Source organism: Alosa pseudoharengus, unplaced genomic scaffold (assembly GCF_046254945.1).
Source record: "Alosa pseudoharengus isolate Yale_2024_CS ecotype anadromous, Long Island Sound unplaced genomic scaffold, YU_APseudo_1.1 YU_APseudo_1.1_scf_19, whole genome shotgun sequence".
Lineage (NCBI taxonomy): Eukaryota > Metazoa > Chordata > Actinopteri > Clupeiformes > Clupeidae > Alosa > Alosa pseudoharengus.
This window is the reverse complement of record NW_027468657.1, coordinates 32,110,108-32,126,493: the sequence shown is the minus strand read 5'-3', so window position 1 is coordinate 32,126,493 and position 16,386 is coordinate 32,110,108. Positions and strand designations below refer to the sequence as shown.

The window sequence follows — 16,386 nt, the reverse complement described above, 5'->3', positions numbered from 1 at the left end:
AACATTACAAATAACAGTTTAGAGTAGAGTCATAACGTAGCCTAATAATAATAAAACAAATACCAATATTAGTCATAGACCAAAATAAAAAAATCTAATTTAACAAAATAATAACTACAAACATAAAGTATACAAACCACAACTTTGTAAGAATTCATAGTCAATTAATAATGGGAAGAATTGTTAACTGACAGTTTACCAAAGGTTTGGCATCTGTTTTCGTAAGGTTCTCTCTTCTTTTTCTGAAAATGTCCAGAAAGATTATTGCTGAACCTTATATGAAGTAACACTATCAGGCTATTATTTATGTTTGCTTGTTTTCCCTTTTTTCCACAACACCCTATGGCTTTAATCCACTATTCTGTGAGGCACTCAAAGTCTTGAGTATTAGTCCTCTACACTGTTGATGATGGGAACCCTTTTATAGGAAGGAAATATTTGGAGGGACCGATGCTGTGGGGTACTTTGCCAGTCAACATTACAGAAAAGGGAAATATATGTACATAGTCAGCCGTTCCCAGTTGGCAAGGTAAAGGAGTGATCCGGAAGAGTGAAAAAAAACATTCCAGTGCTGTTGCACACTAAATGCCAGCCACAGGAAGGCTCAGTACGGGGAGGCAGGGGTGTGTGACAGCCAATCCTTCCAGAAGTGGCTGAGGGGGCTTCTAAGACACTGCCAAAGACAGTTTAACAAGTCTAAATATTGCCAGATAAAGTATGCATAAACCAAAGGTCACCGCTTTCAGTGGGGGCATGGAAAAGCTCAGGGCCACTGCTTAGAATTCCACTAAAAGGGATGAATGAAGAAAATGCACTCACTGTAAACTCATAGCCTTTTAAGTGAAGTCAGAAAAGCCACCAGATCAGTTGGAGTTGAAGTCTGTTGTTCCATTTCAGAGGGTAACCTGTTGGGATGAAGTCAAAACTTAGGGATTAGACTGTGGGATGCCATTGGGGCATGGCATGAAATTTCTCTCGCTTGATTGCATTTTAAAATGGAATATGATCAGACTTCTAAACAATATAACGTTACTGTTCAGAACCTTTTGCAGGTCCTTAGTGGATATGGGATGGCGATGCGATGTCCCATTCTAATCTCATGGTATGTGTTTACTCTACAATGCTCTCATTGTTTCCGCATTCATCACCAGTGTACGCTCTACCTGTGCAAGACCATTTTGGAATCCCTGACTAAGTGGAGGAACCACTAATACAGAACATATGTGGTGACATTAACACCATACTATTATGTGGTGCTGAGCTATGTGCATCACTCAAATACCCCTACTTTTCCAATAGTCTTTTAAAAGTCCACTGTCCAATCACAGTAGCAACAGTAACAAAATATCAGTCACAAGTACAAACTGGAGGCATATCTATCTATCTATCTACCTACCTATCTATCAATCTATATATTATTTTTTTTTCATTTTGGAAGGCTTTAAGTGTTAACACATACGTCCTGTGTGGTTTTATGTGCAGTTAGATGGATGGAATGGAATTCCACGCGTGGATGGGGTTTCCTCTATCTTAATCTAATTTATTTCACAGTCAGTCTGACTGCTATACCTACATAGACTTTTTGATTGACTGGGCAGGTCTGTTTTTTTCATGGACTGAGGAACTTGAGGAACAGCCTCAGGTTATACTAGGTTTGGCAAGTTATGTAAGAAGTTAAATTAAAAAGAAAAAAATAGGGATCACATCTCTTCTCTTGGAAAAGTAAAAGGCATACTTCTTATCCAGAATGACCTGTGGCAGATCTGTTTCCCCTGTGAAATGTCCAATCAGGTACAGTCATCCTACAATGACACTCAGAGACCTTGGCCCAGAGCATGTATGTTTTAATGTGTGCCTACTTATGTTCAGTTAACATTATTCAAATTAACCGAACATAGGTATGTACAATACATCATAGCCTATGCCATATGAGACTTAAACAGAAATAGACTATGGAACTGCAGGATGAATAAAATTAATGAATGAAGCCAGCAATTATATTCTGGAGAATTATCACAAACTCTAAATGACAGCTGTTGTTACTTGGGTCTGAGTGAGTTATTCCATTGGGTTTAAAAGCCAATGGGACATATTCTTGCAAAAAGTTAATTTTCTGTACCCTGTATTGGTTCTTTGACATAACCAGAGTCTGATGGGACATTTCCTGTAAATTTACACGGAAGAAATGTTAACTGTGTGTGATGTCCCTTTTCAGATGCTACCTCAGACTGTTGCATGTTGGATACCATGAGGCCTGCAACTCAGTGAGACTACTTGGTGAAGGCTGCCAACTGGTGGCTAATATTGTTCATTGCATACAAAGAACATTCTCTCAGATGTTATGTTGCTTGGCTTCAAATGCTTCACTGTTCATTCATTTTGGAATGTGCTAAGCCCTACATCACTTCACAACCACCAGTTGCATGTAAAAGTTATTACTGGGTTATGATAGGCTACGTTTTACAGATTGAATATCCTACAAAAACACAGAATTTTGAAAATGTTAAGGGGCCCACACGAGATGTGAAGTAGGCTTACAAGCAGAGAGATCTTGAGATCGGCGAGTTAGACTGAATTATCAGCCACTGCAGATTGGCCTGTCCTAACCCAATTCAAGACGACGGGCATGTGATTTGATGGCACTGGTAAGAGGAGACATTTTTATTCATGCCGGTGTAGAGCTAGCAACATCGGCGTTACCGGCTTTCTATTGGTCAGCCACTAGAAGTTTTAAACGCCAGACAGAGAGGAGCCACATTTAGTGACATCACTGGGCCGTAGCACTGCTCGAAGAAACTGAAAGAACAGTAGTTTTTGTCTGTGTCCTTCCGCATATTACTAATGTACTGCATTTAGGCCCATATCAGCCTGCAGCTGTCTGAGTCTTGTTTGATGTCTGAACTTGACTCAATATTTTAGGTCAATTAACAACCTTTTTTGAAGTATGTTGTCGTCCGACATATCAATGAGTGAAATAGTGACAGTAAAGTAGCCAAAGCTACAACAAATCATTGCTAATCAATTTGAACAGACTCGAACAGCCAATTCGACGAAAATGATTAGTTTTCGTTAGCTAGTACGAATTAGTGATATATAGCTACAGCTTATACTCGTTTGCAATTAGGGAGGAACTATTTGCTTGTTGCAGTAGCCTAAGACGTGAATGTGTTAACTTAACATAGGCTAGACTAAACTGAGCAGACGCTGGTTTTTAAAGGCATGAATTCGGTTAATGTTAGAGGTAAAAATAAAAAATAGAAGTGTCGTAGAAACACAACCAAGATCATCTTCGTTAGAGTCCGGGAAAAAAATAGACAGTGTAAACAATTGAGTAGGAACCATTTAATATTAATACCATACCATATAGCTACATCTTTGAAAAGATTGAGGTGTAACAACTTATTTTACAATTTCTAGCAGGACTGACTTACGGTTAGCGTGCAGTTGGAAAGTGTCTGATCATAACGGATGACATGCGATATCAGGCTAGATATCTGATCGAGTTCTACAGACAGGGACACAGTAAAAGTGAATAGGCTACCATTCAGGCGACAAGTGTCGCTCGAGAACTCGCGGACCTGTAAAGCTTTCATAGTCCAGCGCCAGCGAGAATTTACCGAATAGAACGTCAAGTAGTTATTATAACATCCCCGTTGCATTTCACCGCAAAACTAAAGGAAAGACACACCGGCCACGGTAACACAATAAAAATCGAAACTCAGTATCACTTTGAGTTCATGTCTAATCGGAGTATGCGGCAATGTCTGCGGCGTTTCACTAAAATATGTATGTAGCAGCTACCCGACAAGATCCACGACTAGCAGGCAGGCACAAATGTTGTCTCTTTGCTCAAGCGACACTTAAACTATAAATTGGCCTGAAGTTGTTAACTTGGCGGATGGATATAGGGAGTTGCACTCCGCCTCCAGTCTTTTTGACGCCAGGACATGGGAGACGAGGGAGTCGGGTAAAGACAGAGTGAAAAAAGGAAAAAAAATCAGGTTCATGTCGGAGTGTGTTCACAGGAGGAAAGGAATAGGGAAGCGTCTTCGTTTTCTCAAAGGTATGCGATGTAACTATATCAGATCCAATATACAACCCTGTTTCGGTGGCTACACAAGAACTTAATTTTAATCAGTTGAATAGGGTGTTTTCCATAGGGGGTGGGGTGTTGAACTGATTGGAAAAAAAGTTTTCTGTTTTTTCCCCTTTCTAGTGGGGGTGGGGGAAAGGAGAAATGAAGTTGCTACCTAACTAACTTAGCTGACTTGAAATGAATGTAACCATAGCTAACATCCAGTTAACGGTCATATTAGCTGGTCAGCTTTCAGAGGAACTTGAATGAAAAGTAATTTCAAACATCCCAACTAGAACTTCGAACAGAAATGTTGCGTTCTTGTGGTCTATCGTCTAGCAAGCTAACTTGCCTTAGCTAACGCGGCTGATTAGTGTAAGTTAATGCATTGTGATAGTGTGTTATCCAATTGGCTAACGCACCGTTACTTTTTCCTTAAAACTAATAGTCTGCTCTAATTATTGTTATCCTTATTTCAGAGTATAGATAATTGGCCAACGGATTGAATGAGTTTTGATTGAGTTTGATGGTTTTCTAGGCCAACATTGTGTCCTTTGTGGAATGGGCCCTTTATTTGTGTCTCAACCTTTCCGCATTTTAGCTAGCTAGCCATCATAGTTAACGTGTTCTAACTCACGCTTGGTAAGATTAAACTTTATTTCACGTTAAGATCAAATGTAACTTGCTCACATTAGAGTTAATAGAAACTCGCTCACATTGGAGTTAATAGAAACAAACTTCTGCTGTGTTTTCTGACTGAACGTAACTTTTGTTATCATGGTAACGTTAACGTTATGCATCATGGCTGAAGAGCTAGTTATCTCACTTGCAAATGTAATGTATGTAACGTGAACCTCAGACAATACCATTCGATTTTCATTGAATAGGTAAGTTAACCCTCATCGATTACTAAAAATGCATTGATTGCGATATAACCATCCATGCTTACTACCCTTGTTACGCTGTATTCCGCTCTTGGCTAATTGTACAGACATAATGGGTTAACGTTAATGTTAACGTCGTCAAAATAGCAATACGGTTAGTTGAGTTAAAACATTGCTGTTCTTTCAAGTTATGGACTTGTTTGACGTTAACCTAAGCTTATCATAAATGAAACAGTAACGTTAAGCCTAAGTGTGCCCCATGTTGACAGTTAACATTACCTTTGCGAATGTATGTCCCGTTAATTGGATGTGTGTGTAAACGATAGAATTTTGGTTAGGTTTACTTAGTTCATACATGCTGTCCTTACACAGCCTTATCTTACCCTTATTTCTGAGATTGTCATGTGAAAAAATAAACTCCACTTTGTTTTGCCACTAGGCTACCTAGTGTTTGTTCAGGTTTCAGTGGTGTCCTTGATAAACAGGCAGGCTGAAGTGGTGTGAAGTGATCTATTTTACAGACAAATCATTAGCCAGTAAGCAACATGGTATTCTTTTGAAATATCACACCTCACCTTCCATACCTCAGTGCTGAAGCACTTACTGGTACTAATACTGTAATTACCACATGTATGATGTACAGCTGTGACATTGTGTAAGCTATTTTTGAATTGAGAATATGCTTCTCCAGTATGCCTGATCTAAGTTCTGGTTATATTAGAATGTCTTTTTTCAATTGTGGTGTTGTCATTACAATGTCTTTCTGAGCAATGTTTAACCTGTTATTATGAAGTACTGTAGTCAAAGGGGACTGTTCCCGTGCTTTTGGAGAGCACAGGAGAAGGCTTTGCACATTTCCCTCCAAATTCAGCCAAAAGAGTGTGAGAGTGTGGTTGTGTTGTTACCAGTGTCAAACAATGGAGCCCCTCCAATTTGTGTGGATGATGTCAGACACCAGGGACAGAGTGGGTGTATATGGTGTCACGAGTAATTAGACAGGGAGCAATTAGGCAGTCTGAACCCTGTCTCCCAGGGTTTGGTTCCTGGGTTTATCAGGGGGCACAAAAGCTAGCCCATGCCTGAATTAACATGAACACCCCACCACCACCCTCTTTGCTCTATAAATTGTGAGTTACATTTATCCCTATCCCTTTAGCTGATGCTTTTATCCAAACTGACTTACAGGTGAGGGTTAAGGTGTGAATAGGGAATGAAGCATTCTGTAGTATTGCCAGTCAACTGTGGCCCACATGATTCCTGCATGAGATGAAACAGGAATTTTGCAACTGCAAGCATGTGGGAGGCAAGATGGCACCCGCTCTGTGAGGGAAATCAATAGAAGTGACTGAGGAGAAGTGTCCTTGTGTGACTGCTGCGGGTGCCCAGTGTGTAAACCATGGAGCACAAAGCCTGTAAGTCACCTCAGCCGGATCCTCCCTCCCCTCGTGCTGCTTGTGAAGCATATGACTGGGAGTGGTTCTGATACCCTTGGCCAGCTGTACAAGCCCTGTGTGGCTGCAGGGATGCTGAACCGTCTCAGAGGTGGGTTCTGCTGGACCTCTTCTTTGCATATTAATGCGTTGAGCACATTGTTTTCAACTGAATGTCTGACTATGATATGCCTCACTGTCCATGTGTTATTTTATTTGACTTTCTGGCAGTAGCATGGCTGAAGAAGTCTTAGAAGTATGAATAAGCTAAACAAACAAATGATGGAACTAGCAGCAGTGTTGCTCATACCAGTTGAGTATCAGATTGAGTAGATTGAGTGGTCCACCCTCCCTGCTTGCTCCTGTCTGTGCCACAGTGGTGTGGGTGCCAGTAGCCATGCTGGGTCTGGATAACGAGCGCTCTGTCTTCACAGGGTGAGAGGCTGGGGCAGGAAGGGGTGACCTACATTCATTCTCCCAGTGCACGGAGATGAAGCATTGGGCAAGCCATCCTACCCAGCCATCAGCACTTGAGCCAGATCCAAATGTTCTTTTTGGTGGAGAGCAACTTCTGCCCCAGGGTTGTCAGCTACTAGTGGCACGTTATCAAAGATAAAAGAGCAAAGCATGCTTTGTTCTCCTCATTACATTCTAAATCCTAAGGGAGATTTTATTGTAGCGCTAAAATGAGCTTTTCCACAAGCTGTGGATGCTGTAGGACAGACCATGGGGTGGGAGGTGTATTTCTGGCAGCCTGTGGGTGGGGTGGAGCTGGCAGAGTGAGTGGGCTAGCGGAGATGTGACTGGAGGAAGTGACTCCCAGTGGCCTGATATCCTTTTTGTCTTGGTAGCACTCACACTGTTTTCAATAGCTGGGCTTGCTGACTGCTCCACCCTGCGTGTGTCTGTGACTGTGTGTTTGTGTGAGGGAGAGAACACACCAGGGTGGGGCTGTGTGGGTCCACTGCTCACAGATGACATCGCACAACGACCCACTGTTGAAGCAGGACACTACATATGGCAAACACGGTGCTTTCCATTGGTCACAGAGCTGCCCAGATGTGGAGAGCTTTGGAGAGCCCAGAGCTTTTTTTCTAGTTTGAGGGAGAGGATGGGCTACATCTGTCTATAGAGGCATCTTGAGCCAGAGTAACTGGAACAGTAGCCATGCAAATCAATCAAGTGTGGGAGCATTATCCAACTAGGAGCATAAGTAACTGAGTGTCCTTATTTTTCTCTGGCCATTTGTTCTGTTAATCAAGGCAATATGCAACCTGTTTGCTCAAACCTGTAGTTTTTAATCATCTTTTTACTCTTTACTAATGAACTGAGGCCTATTTCTGTCTGTTCACAGGTGCTGCTCTTCAGATTGGCCTGGGCTGTGGACACCGCTCTGCTTTTGGCATGGACTATTAGCCAACCCATGTGTGCAAGATTGCCCGTAACTCCCCACTTTTGAAGAGGCTCTTTTGGACCACAGATCTGTCTGTCCATTCCCATCTGAATCCCAAACTGCTCCTCTGCACCATTTCCCAATGTGTCTGGTGTGACCTGGCTCCACCCCTCTCCTCCTCCCCTTCACTGCAGGCTTTCCTGAGAGCCGGCAGCTGCGTCCTGCCTCCATTTCCTGTCCTTGGTCGTGCAAGGCTAAGGCCTTCTCCACTTCCCCACCCCCTCATAACGCATACGCACAAACAGTCTCGCACCCACCAAGTCGCTGTCTCTTTGTCTCTCTCTCTCTCTTTCTCTTTCTCTGTCTGACGGCTTCATCCTCACTCAAGCCCATTCGGTTGACCTCAGCTTCTCTGGGACTCCTGAGGAGGTGCTTCCCCTCTTTCCGCCCTCCTCCACAGTGTGTGTTTTTTTTTCCCCTTCCCCTCGCGTGGATCGGCTTGCCTGAGACCTCCCGCGGAGAGCCATGACCTCCATGTCCAGCCTGTTCTCCTTCACGAGCCCGGCCGTCAAGCGGCTTCTGGGCTGGAAGCAGGGCGACGAGGAGGAGAAGTGGGCCGAGAAGGCGGTGGACGCCCTGGTCAAGAAGCTCAAGAAGAAGAAGGGCGCCATGGAGGACCTGGAGAAGGCGCTCAGCTGCCCCGGCCAGCCCAGCAAGTGTGTGACCATCCCGCGCTCGCTCGACGGCCGCCTCCAGGTCTCGCACCGCAAGGGCCTGCCGCACGTCATCTACTGCCGCGTGTGGCGCTGGCCCGACCTGCAGTCGCACCACGAGCTCAAGCCGCTGGAGGTGTGCGAGTACCCCTTCGGCTCCAAACAGAAGGAGGTGTGCATCAACCCCTACCACTACAAGCGCGTGGAGAGCCCAGGTAAGCTTTTAGCCAGCTGGCGTGGTCTTGTGTGGGAAAGGAAATCAATGCAGATGTCGTCTCGATGAGTCAGACGATGGGAGATGAGTAAGGAAATGCTGACTCATGTTCTAGTAAATATGTCAAAGGTATATTGTTTGCCCGGGGGGCATGGAACAGTTGAGTGTCATTTTCCTGAGTCGAAAGAGAAGCATGTTGTTTAAGAGACGGTCATCGGGCTCAGTATAGATATTCTGTCATAGAGTTGGAAACTGATGGCTGTATTGAGTTCCAGTTTCTCGCCATTGTGTAACCTTTCCTCTCCATCTCCTGACTGCTGTGTGATTGAGAGGCCCTTGATGACTCGCTCAAGGGCAAATATCACATAACACACAGCAGAGCAGAGACAGCACTGTTGATCCCTCCTGATGCCAGCACACCAGAAATGCCTTCTGCTAGTCAGCGTTTGATGACTGTTCTCACTCTGCCTGGCCTGTAGTAGCTTTAACATCTTTGCTATGCTAACTCTTTTGTTTTGCCCTGTTTTCTTTCCCCAGTGCTTCCACCGGTGTTGGTCCCCCGCCACAGCGAGTTCAACCCGCAGCACAGTCTGCTGGTGCAGTTCCGCAACTTGAGCCACCACGAGCCGCACATGCCCCTCAACGCCACCTTCCCTGAGTCCTTCCAGCAGCAGCAGCACAGCAGCGGCAGCTCCCTACCGATCTCACCCAACTCGCCCTACCCACCCTCGCCCACCAGCAGTGGCACCTACCCCAACTCCCCCGCCAGCTCGGGCCCCTCCAGCCCCTTCCAGCTGCCAGGTACGAGCGCCTAGACCTCACACTGTAGACACATGGCAGCCAGGGATGGAAATTAACTTTAAATATTTACGTTAAATGTATTCATCTACCAGCCACTTAAAAAATTATTTGTAAAATTCACCAGCCACTCAATAGTACATCTTTATTTTTTATCTCCCAGGCACCAGGCACAATATTTTACCAGCTGGTGCTATGTTCCGTCCCTGATGGCAGCAACCTGCAGTATCGTTATTTCTGAGGTGGTTAATTTGACTAGTATGAGGGTTGGGCGATGTCACCTTAATTGGCATTTGATGATGTGTACAGTAAAACATCGCAATAGCCGATGCTCTCGCCGGGGCGGGGAGGGGTGGGAGTATAGTCGCACTAATTACCATATGTCTGTAAGGAAATAAATATATAATTTTCTACATAAATTTACATAGTCTACTGTTACACATCATATTATATGGCCTGATGATATGGCTAAGAGACAGGCTACCAAAGTTGTGAGCAAGATCTGCTCCAGTGAAATCTGTGTAAATGATGGACAAACAACCAATCTGAACACTTGCATGTGCACCAACCAGCGGAATATTCCACATTGTCAACCTTCTCTGGGCCTAGCAAAAAAGCTACTTAAGACTACTATCGTGGTCACTCATCTCAAATCTTCAGTAGTCTGTACCAACTTCATATGCAACGCATCTCATACCACGTTATTACCGGCCATGCCGCCTATGAGCAGGGGCAGCGGAAAGTGAAAGTAAGGCGCTGCGATCGGACAGTCCAGGCTACTGGAGGCAGGAGGCAGCAAACAACTTTTACAAATAACGAATCCCAATTAGGCTACCACTCAGCTGCTGTCTGGGGCTTTTGCCAAATGCACAAAATACAAGCCTTACAGTGAAGGAGGTCTTCTGATCCTATAACTCTTACGAAAGAAATGGTTTCCTTTATCATGGTGCATTTGGCACTTCGGTGCTGTAACCTCGGAAAAATATCAGAGCTATAATAATAATAATTCATTAGGACTATTTTCTTCTAAAACGCATACAGTGAGAGACATGTAAAAAAATATAATAACAATGTCACTATCAGGAATTATTTGAATAGGTTTCACACTAGTGAGTCCTTTAGCTTATGCAGGGTCTATAGAATTAGTGCGTGTCTGGCTTGTGGGGCCGTGGTATCACGATGATTGCGTCCCTGTGTGCTCATATTCACCACATGCCTAATTACACTGGTTTGCACATTGATATATGCCCACACACGCATACACATACACACATGCATAGGCACACACACCTATGACCCAGTAATGTTGGTGGAGGCTATAACAACTGTTGTGTTTGAGTAGTGCAAGACAAAACATTAATGTCCCCTTTATACCTTTAAATTTGACCACTGTTATGGTTAGTTGTTTGGTGTATCTTTTGGATTATGTGGAGGGGATTGCATGGAGATCTTAGAGCAGGAGATGATTGTTAAAACAAATCAGAAACTAAAATGTTACAGCCAATCAGGATTTTTTGGGGGTGGCGGGGTGAATGTGTGTGTGGTGTGGTGTGGTGTGTGTGTGTGTGTGTGTGTGTGGGGGGGGGGGGGGTGGCTAATACCATGATAAATTATGATGATGGGACAGTGCAAATCGGCCCCCTTTTCGCTAGGACAATTGAAATGCCAGCTAAGCAGCACAGCAAAGCCCAGAGTGTGTCCCGTGAGCTGCGTATCCTACTGATGAGTGCCCAGTGCTGGGCACCGGCCCGTTCGGCCCATTCTGTATCGCGCGGATTTGCTGATGCACGCACCCGCTGGCCTGGGATGCAGTCAGGCATGAGGGAAGCTAATGTTTTATAGCGCCGTGGGGAGAGACTACAGCAGCGTTTGATTCAGCTGAATTGGCCCTGATGGCATCATTGTATCAGTTCTGCTTCTGCAATCACAAGAGGTGATCAACACCATTGGAGTGTCATCCTCCCCTCCACCCCACCCCTCCCCGCACTCGCCCTCCCCTCACGGATTTATCTGGGGTCGTAATGAATCAGCAAAAGGACAGAGCATGCAGACCTACCTGTGTGGAACATACCGTGCCTACATCTTGCTTACTGGTTCTCTTGCTGCAGGGCTTATGGGGTTGGGCATGCGCTTGCCATTTATTCAGGATAATAGTGGAAGTTCCCCTAATTGGAGCCTATGGCGTTTTTACCCTTGTGAGCCTCAGAATGGAAAAAGGATTCCCTTGCATTAGATGTGATTACAGCGGTGGCAATTATTAACAAATTGCATCATTACGGAGCCCACAGAAGGCCATTTCTCTTCTTGTAATGATATTACCTGCTCTGTAATGCCATTACCTACAAGGCTCCCACTTGCGGACTGCCTAAATGCTCTTTCTTAAGTTGTCCATGCTAAGATCTGCAGCGAAGAAAAAATCTAAATGGAAAACATGAGTGTCCTATTTTTCTTCATTGTGGATCTATCAGTAGTGAGATGGGCTATTTTAGACCTTCTGAAGGATCATCCTGAGATGGGTGTTTGGTGTCACAGATTAGCGTAACCGGACACTAAAAGGTTTCCATAAACTGCGGGGTGCAGCTTCCGGTAAAGATCCATCGGAAGCCCTCACTCAGGGGAATAGTGTGGATCTAACCATTTGCCTTGAGCAGCTGTGCGATCTCACACACTCTCTCACACACACTCACACTCACACACACACACACACAAACAAACATCCTTCCGCCATCTTGATCTTGACCTGCTGTTCTTTATTGCTCTGTCCTCTCTGCAGCCGACACACCACCCCCTGCCTACATGCCCCCTGACGAGCAGATGGGCCAGGACGGCTCTCAGTCCATGGAGACCGGGAGCAGCATGGTACCCCAGAACATGCCCAGAGGAGGTAAGGCTGGCCCTCCCCTGAATCCACTAGCCTCTCAGCCAGCACAGTAGACATGCACAGCTTACTACACAAACATATCTTCTACTTTTTTTTTTCTGTGCTTGGCTTGTGTTGGCAGTTAGCATACTTGTGCACCAAAGTCATTTAGTCATTAAAGCAATGGAGAAGAGTAAAGTGGCCCACGTTTAGGCCGTGTTGTTCTTTTGGGGTGCAGAGGGAGCCAGACATGTTGAGGGCAATGCTAGGACTCGTAGCACTTGGCCAGCAAAAGCCAGTCAAACATCTGTGATGCATTGTACAAGGGAAGTGTGCTCTAGTGACAGCAGAAATGCCTCTTGCCCCATGTGAAATTAGATTGCTACACTATTTAAGAGGATAATTTTCTTTAATTGGAGACAGCTGAGCATTGTGCTTCAAAAAAATCATCCATCTCCCACAGCTCCGGACTGGATTGCTATTGCAGGATGCACTTATATCCGGTTTGGGATTGTAAATCTCCCTGTGACCATTTGGTACTTGTAAAAACAGACACTAATGCCACAGAAATTGCAGTAGTATTTCTTTGGAAAGGTTGCTCAGACAGCTCCCACAGGTTGCAGCGTTACCACATGTCGAAATTCTCGAACTGGCACTCAGTCAGTAAATGGAGCGTTTTCCCCACATATCTCAACTAGTTTGTAATCTGTGCTGCTGGTTTTATGTGTCTCCTCGTCCCTCTCAGTAGACGTCCAGCCAGTGGAGTATGAAGAGCCGATCCACTGGTGCTCCATTGTGTACTATGAGCTGAACAACCGCGTGGGAGAGGCCTACCACGCCTCCTCCACCAGTGTGCTTGTGGATGGCTTCACCGACCCTTCCAACAACAAGAACCGTTTCTGCCTGGGCCTGCTCTCCAATGTCAACCGCAACTCCACCATCGAGAACACCCGCCGGCACATTGGCAAAGGTACACCGCTGGGGTTCAGTGCGTTCCTGTCAAACACCTGACGCCATGCCTCTGGTGTCAGTAGGGGTGAAGAGAAGTGAGGCGTGATCACACAGCGAGTCATACGTAGTGAAGAGAAGTGAGGCGTGATCACACAGCGAGTCATACGATTGTTTGTCTTGGTAGTCTTGTAAAAAAAAAAAAAAATTACAAAAAAAACTTGCCAGGCATGACTGTGTCAGTCATATTTTCACAAGGTTTGACAACATTCGTTTTAACCTGCTCCACCTGATCATTTCTTTTGCCCTCTGTGTGCCCTCGTAGGCGTACATTTGTATTATGTCGGTGGAGAGGTCTATGCCGAGTGCCTAAGCGACACCAGCATCTTCGTCCAGAGTCGAAACTGCAATTACCACCACGGCTTCCACCCCACCACTGTCTGCAAGATCCCCAGCGGCTGCAGCCTCAAGATCTTTAACAACCAGGAGTTTGCCCAGCTACTGGCCCAGTCGGTCAACCACGGCTTCGAGGCCGTCTACGAGCTCACAAAGATGTGTACCATCCGCATGAGCTTTGTGAAGGTAGGCCAGACGCCTTTTCAACACCACGGGAGGATTTTCTGTGACAGAATATTGTCTTTCTAGTGAAGCGTGCAATCTTTAGTTCCATAATGAATCGATGTTTTGGTGGATGTGATTGCCTGAGCCGTTCTCTTTTCCCATGCTTTCAGGGCTGGGGTGCGGAGTACCATCGACAGGATGTGACCAGCACCCCCTGCTGGATAGAGGTGCATCTGCATGGCCCCCTCCAGTGGCTGGATAAAGTACTGACGCAAATGGGCTCTCCTCTGAACCCCATCTCTTCTGTTTCCTAATAATGGCCTTACATTGGCTGGGAGTATCTCTCTGTGTTTTTTGTTTTGTTTTTTTACTTTTTTAAATTCAACATTTTTACTTTTGAGAAGAGGAGGTCTTAAAGGCTGAACTGTTTACACTGCCTACAGCATGAGCTAGCCCTTGAAGCAGTCAATTGTGAGAATGAACTAAGGCTACAAGCAAATCTGGCAGAGGAGAATTCACAGCAGTGGCACAAAAATGGACATACTACTGCTTAGTTTGCCTTCTTCAAATGTTTGTTTTTTGCATAATGTTTTCAAATGATGGTTGTATGTGTGATTCCCCCCCCCCCCTCTTCACTATGAGTAGGTTACCAAGTAGATGGAAAATACTTTCATGAATTACTTTGATGTATCCCTACTTCACCTTAAAACAGACAAACCTGCAGCTTTCTAATTCTGTGAACAATGTTTAGATGGTATGCTGTCTAATTCCACATATTTACAATAAGGCATAGCTGCCATTATGTGTTTACTATTAGACTCAGAATTCACTACAGATGTGTCCTTTTTATAGTCCATGTTGCAATGAGACAAGACTCAAAGTTACTGCTTTTAAAATAAAGTCTCTATCCGATCAAATGAATGCTGTGGATAAGTGCTGGTTTTCATCTGCAAATGACATTTCATCGTCAAAATCTCTTCAGTACCAACAAGCTTGTCCTGTTTACTAGTAGTGGCAACTTTCTGATTTCAACCAGTGACATAAATAAGTGTTTTAAACGGTCATTGATTTTTCACTTCTTGGCTTATGAAGACAGCCACCTATTTTCATCTGAATTAAACCCAAATTACGATTTGTGACTGCCATCCAATTGGATGAATTGAGTTTGTACTAAAAATGTTATGAATGTTGGAATATTACTGTGTCCACAGTTTATCACTGACTTATAAGTGCATTTCGGTGTACTCTCCAGAGTGCAGTAGCTGGTTTGAGCTCATTTGACTATAGGCAAAACTGTCCTTGTGATATAGTTTTTTCATTATATGTGCCACTCTTCATGCATACTGTAAATGATCTCATGGGGCAATAGAATGCATTCATGTTGTCAGGATTGGGTCATATACTGTAAACATTGTAGCCAGCTGTTTCCATCGTTGGTAATGTTTTGGCTGAGAAGTCCTAGCCTAGTAATACCAGACTCGTTTCACTTTGTACCTCATTAGGAGATTCTCGCTGGACATGGCCAGGTTAGGGCAGTCCATCCTGGTCCACAGAACAAAGTATTTAGCCTGGATGGTTAATACAGGGCTTAAAGCAAGGAGCCAAAATGACATCTTTACTACTCATGGATAGGCTGATGGGTAACCCAATTGATCAGTTATGGTGAAATACTTGTCTACTTAATATTCCATTAAAATGTAAAAGGGGAATCTGAAATGTTTGTGGAAAAGGAGATTGACCTGAGCCTAGTATGTAAAAGATGTTTCCCTATAATCCTGTCAGCCTTCATTCTACGCATTCTAGTATGTATGTATATATTTTTCAAGTGATCCATTTTCTGTTTTCTGGGTCATTGTCTGGGATAAACAAACAATATGAAGTTGCCATGTTTTAGACCTATCTGATCAACACTTCTCGACAGAGACATTCTCAGCATCAACATTGAAAATCAGTAACAACACTGACAATCACTTTTTTCCTCGGCAAGATTTCCTAATGATATGACCTTCGTCTTTCATGCCATTTTCCTATTGATTATTTATCGCATCCACTGTGGGTTGGTTGGTTATGGGGGTGTGGGTACAATGCCATTATCAACCCTTCTTGCCACTATTCCGTGCACTCTAGTGGACCCCTGTGCGTGATCATAACAAAGTCCAAGCATTACCGTTTGCTTCACTGCAGATCCTCAGTCTCAGCCGATTACAGTGTTTTTTCCCACAGCGATCACTACTGCGGAAAGAGCCAATCCCGGCATATCGGAGGGTGATATCGGTTTTCTTCAAATTTACACATACAACTGTAGATTATAAAATGCTCCCTCTTTGTGTTGTTGATCAGGTATGCTGGCAGGGCAGTGAAGGCAGTCAGTTCTGGTGTTATGGTCCTTAGGTATGGAGGCTGGGCATTACCTTTCCATGGGTAGCAGGCTGGTTGGATTAGTAAGTGCCAACCATAATTTACTGGTGCTTGGTGTCCTCAGCATCCAATTGATCTTTCTCTATCTGTTT

The 16,386-nt window shown here is 44.4% G+C and overlaps 1 protein-coding gene and 1 long non-coding RNA gene across 5 annotated transcripts; one reads left to right on the top strand and one right to left on the bottom strand.

The window, feature by feature from the left end:
* Nucleotides 1–18: 18 nt before the first annotated feature.
* Nucleotides 19–3,518, bottom strand: LOC143132701 (uncharacterized). Its single transcript, XR_012988351.1, has 3 exons — nucleotides 3,432–3,518; nucleotides 820–905; nucleotides 19–673 (listed from the first exon to the last, which is right to left on the bottom strand). It is a non-coding gene; the product is annotated as an uncharacterized LOC143132701 (long non-coding RNA).
* A 417-nt stretch (nucleotides 3,519–3,935) lies between these two features.
* On the top strand, nucleotides 3,936–15,758 carry smad5 (SMAD family member 5). Of its 4 annotated transcripts, none has more exons than XM_076292400.1 (7): nucleotides 3,936–4,063; nucleotides 7,744–8,710; nucleotides 9,247–9,510; nucleotides 12,281–12,391; nucleotides 13,116–13,337; nucleotides 13,641–13,897; nucleotides 14,047–15,758. In XM_076292400.1, the coding sequence occupies exons 2-7, from the start codon at nucleotides 8,308–8,310 to the stop codon at nucleotides 14,188–14,190; spliced, it is 1,401 nt and encodes a 466-aa protein (XP_076148515.1). In that variant the 5' UTR covers nucleotides 3,936–4,063; nucleotides 7,744–8,307; the 3' UTR covers nucleotides 14,191–15,758. The 4 variants fall into 4 exon arrangements, with proteins under 4 accessions (XP_076148515.1, XP_076148512.1, XP_076148514.1 ...); XM_076292397.1 differs by having other exon boundaries at nucleotides 3,937–4,063; nucleotides 13,113–13,337; XM_076292399.1 differs by lacking the exon at nucleotides 3,936–4,063 and adding an exon at nucleotides 4,211–4,450 and having other exon boundaries at nucleotides 13,113–13,337.
* The last annotated feature ends 628 nt before the right edge of the window (nucleotides 15,759–16,386 follow it).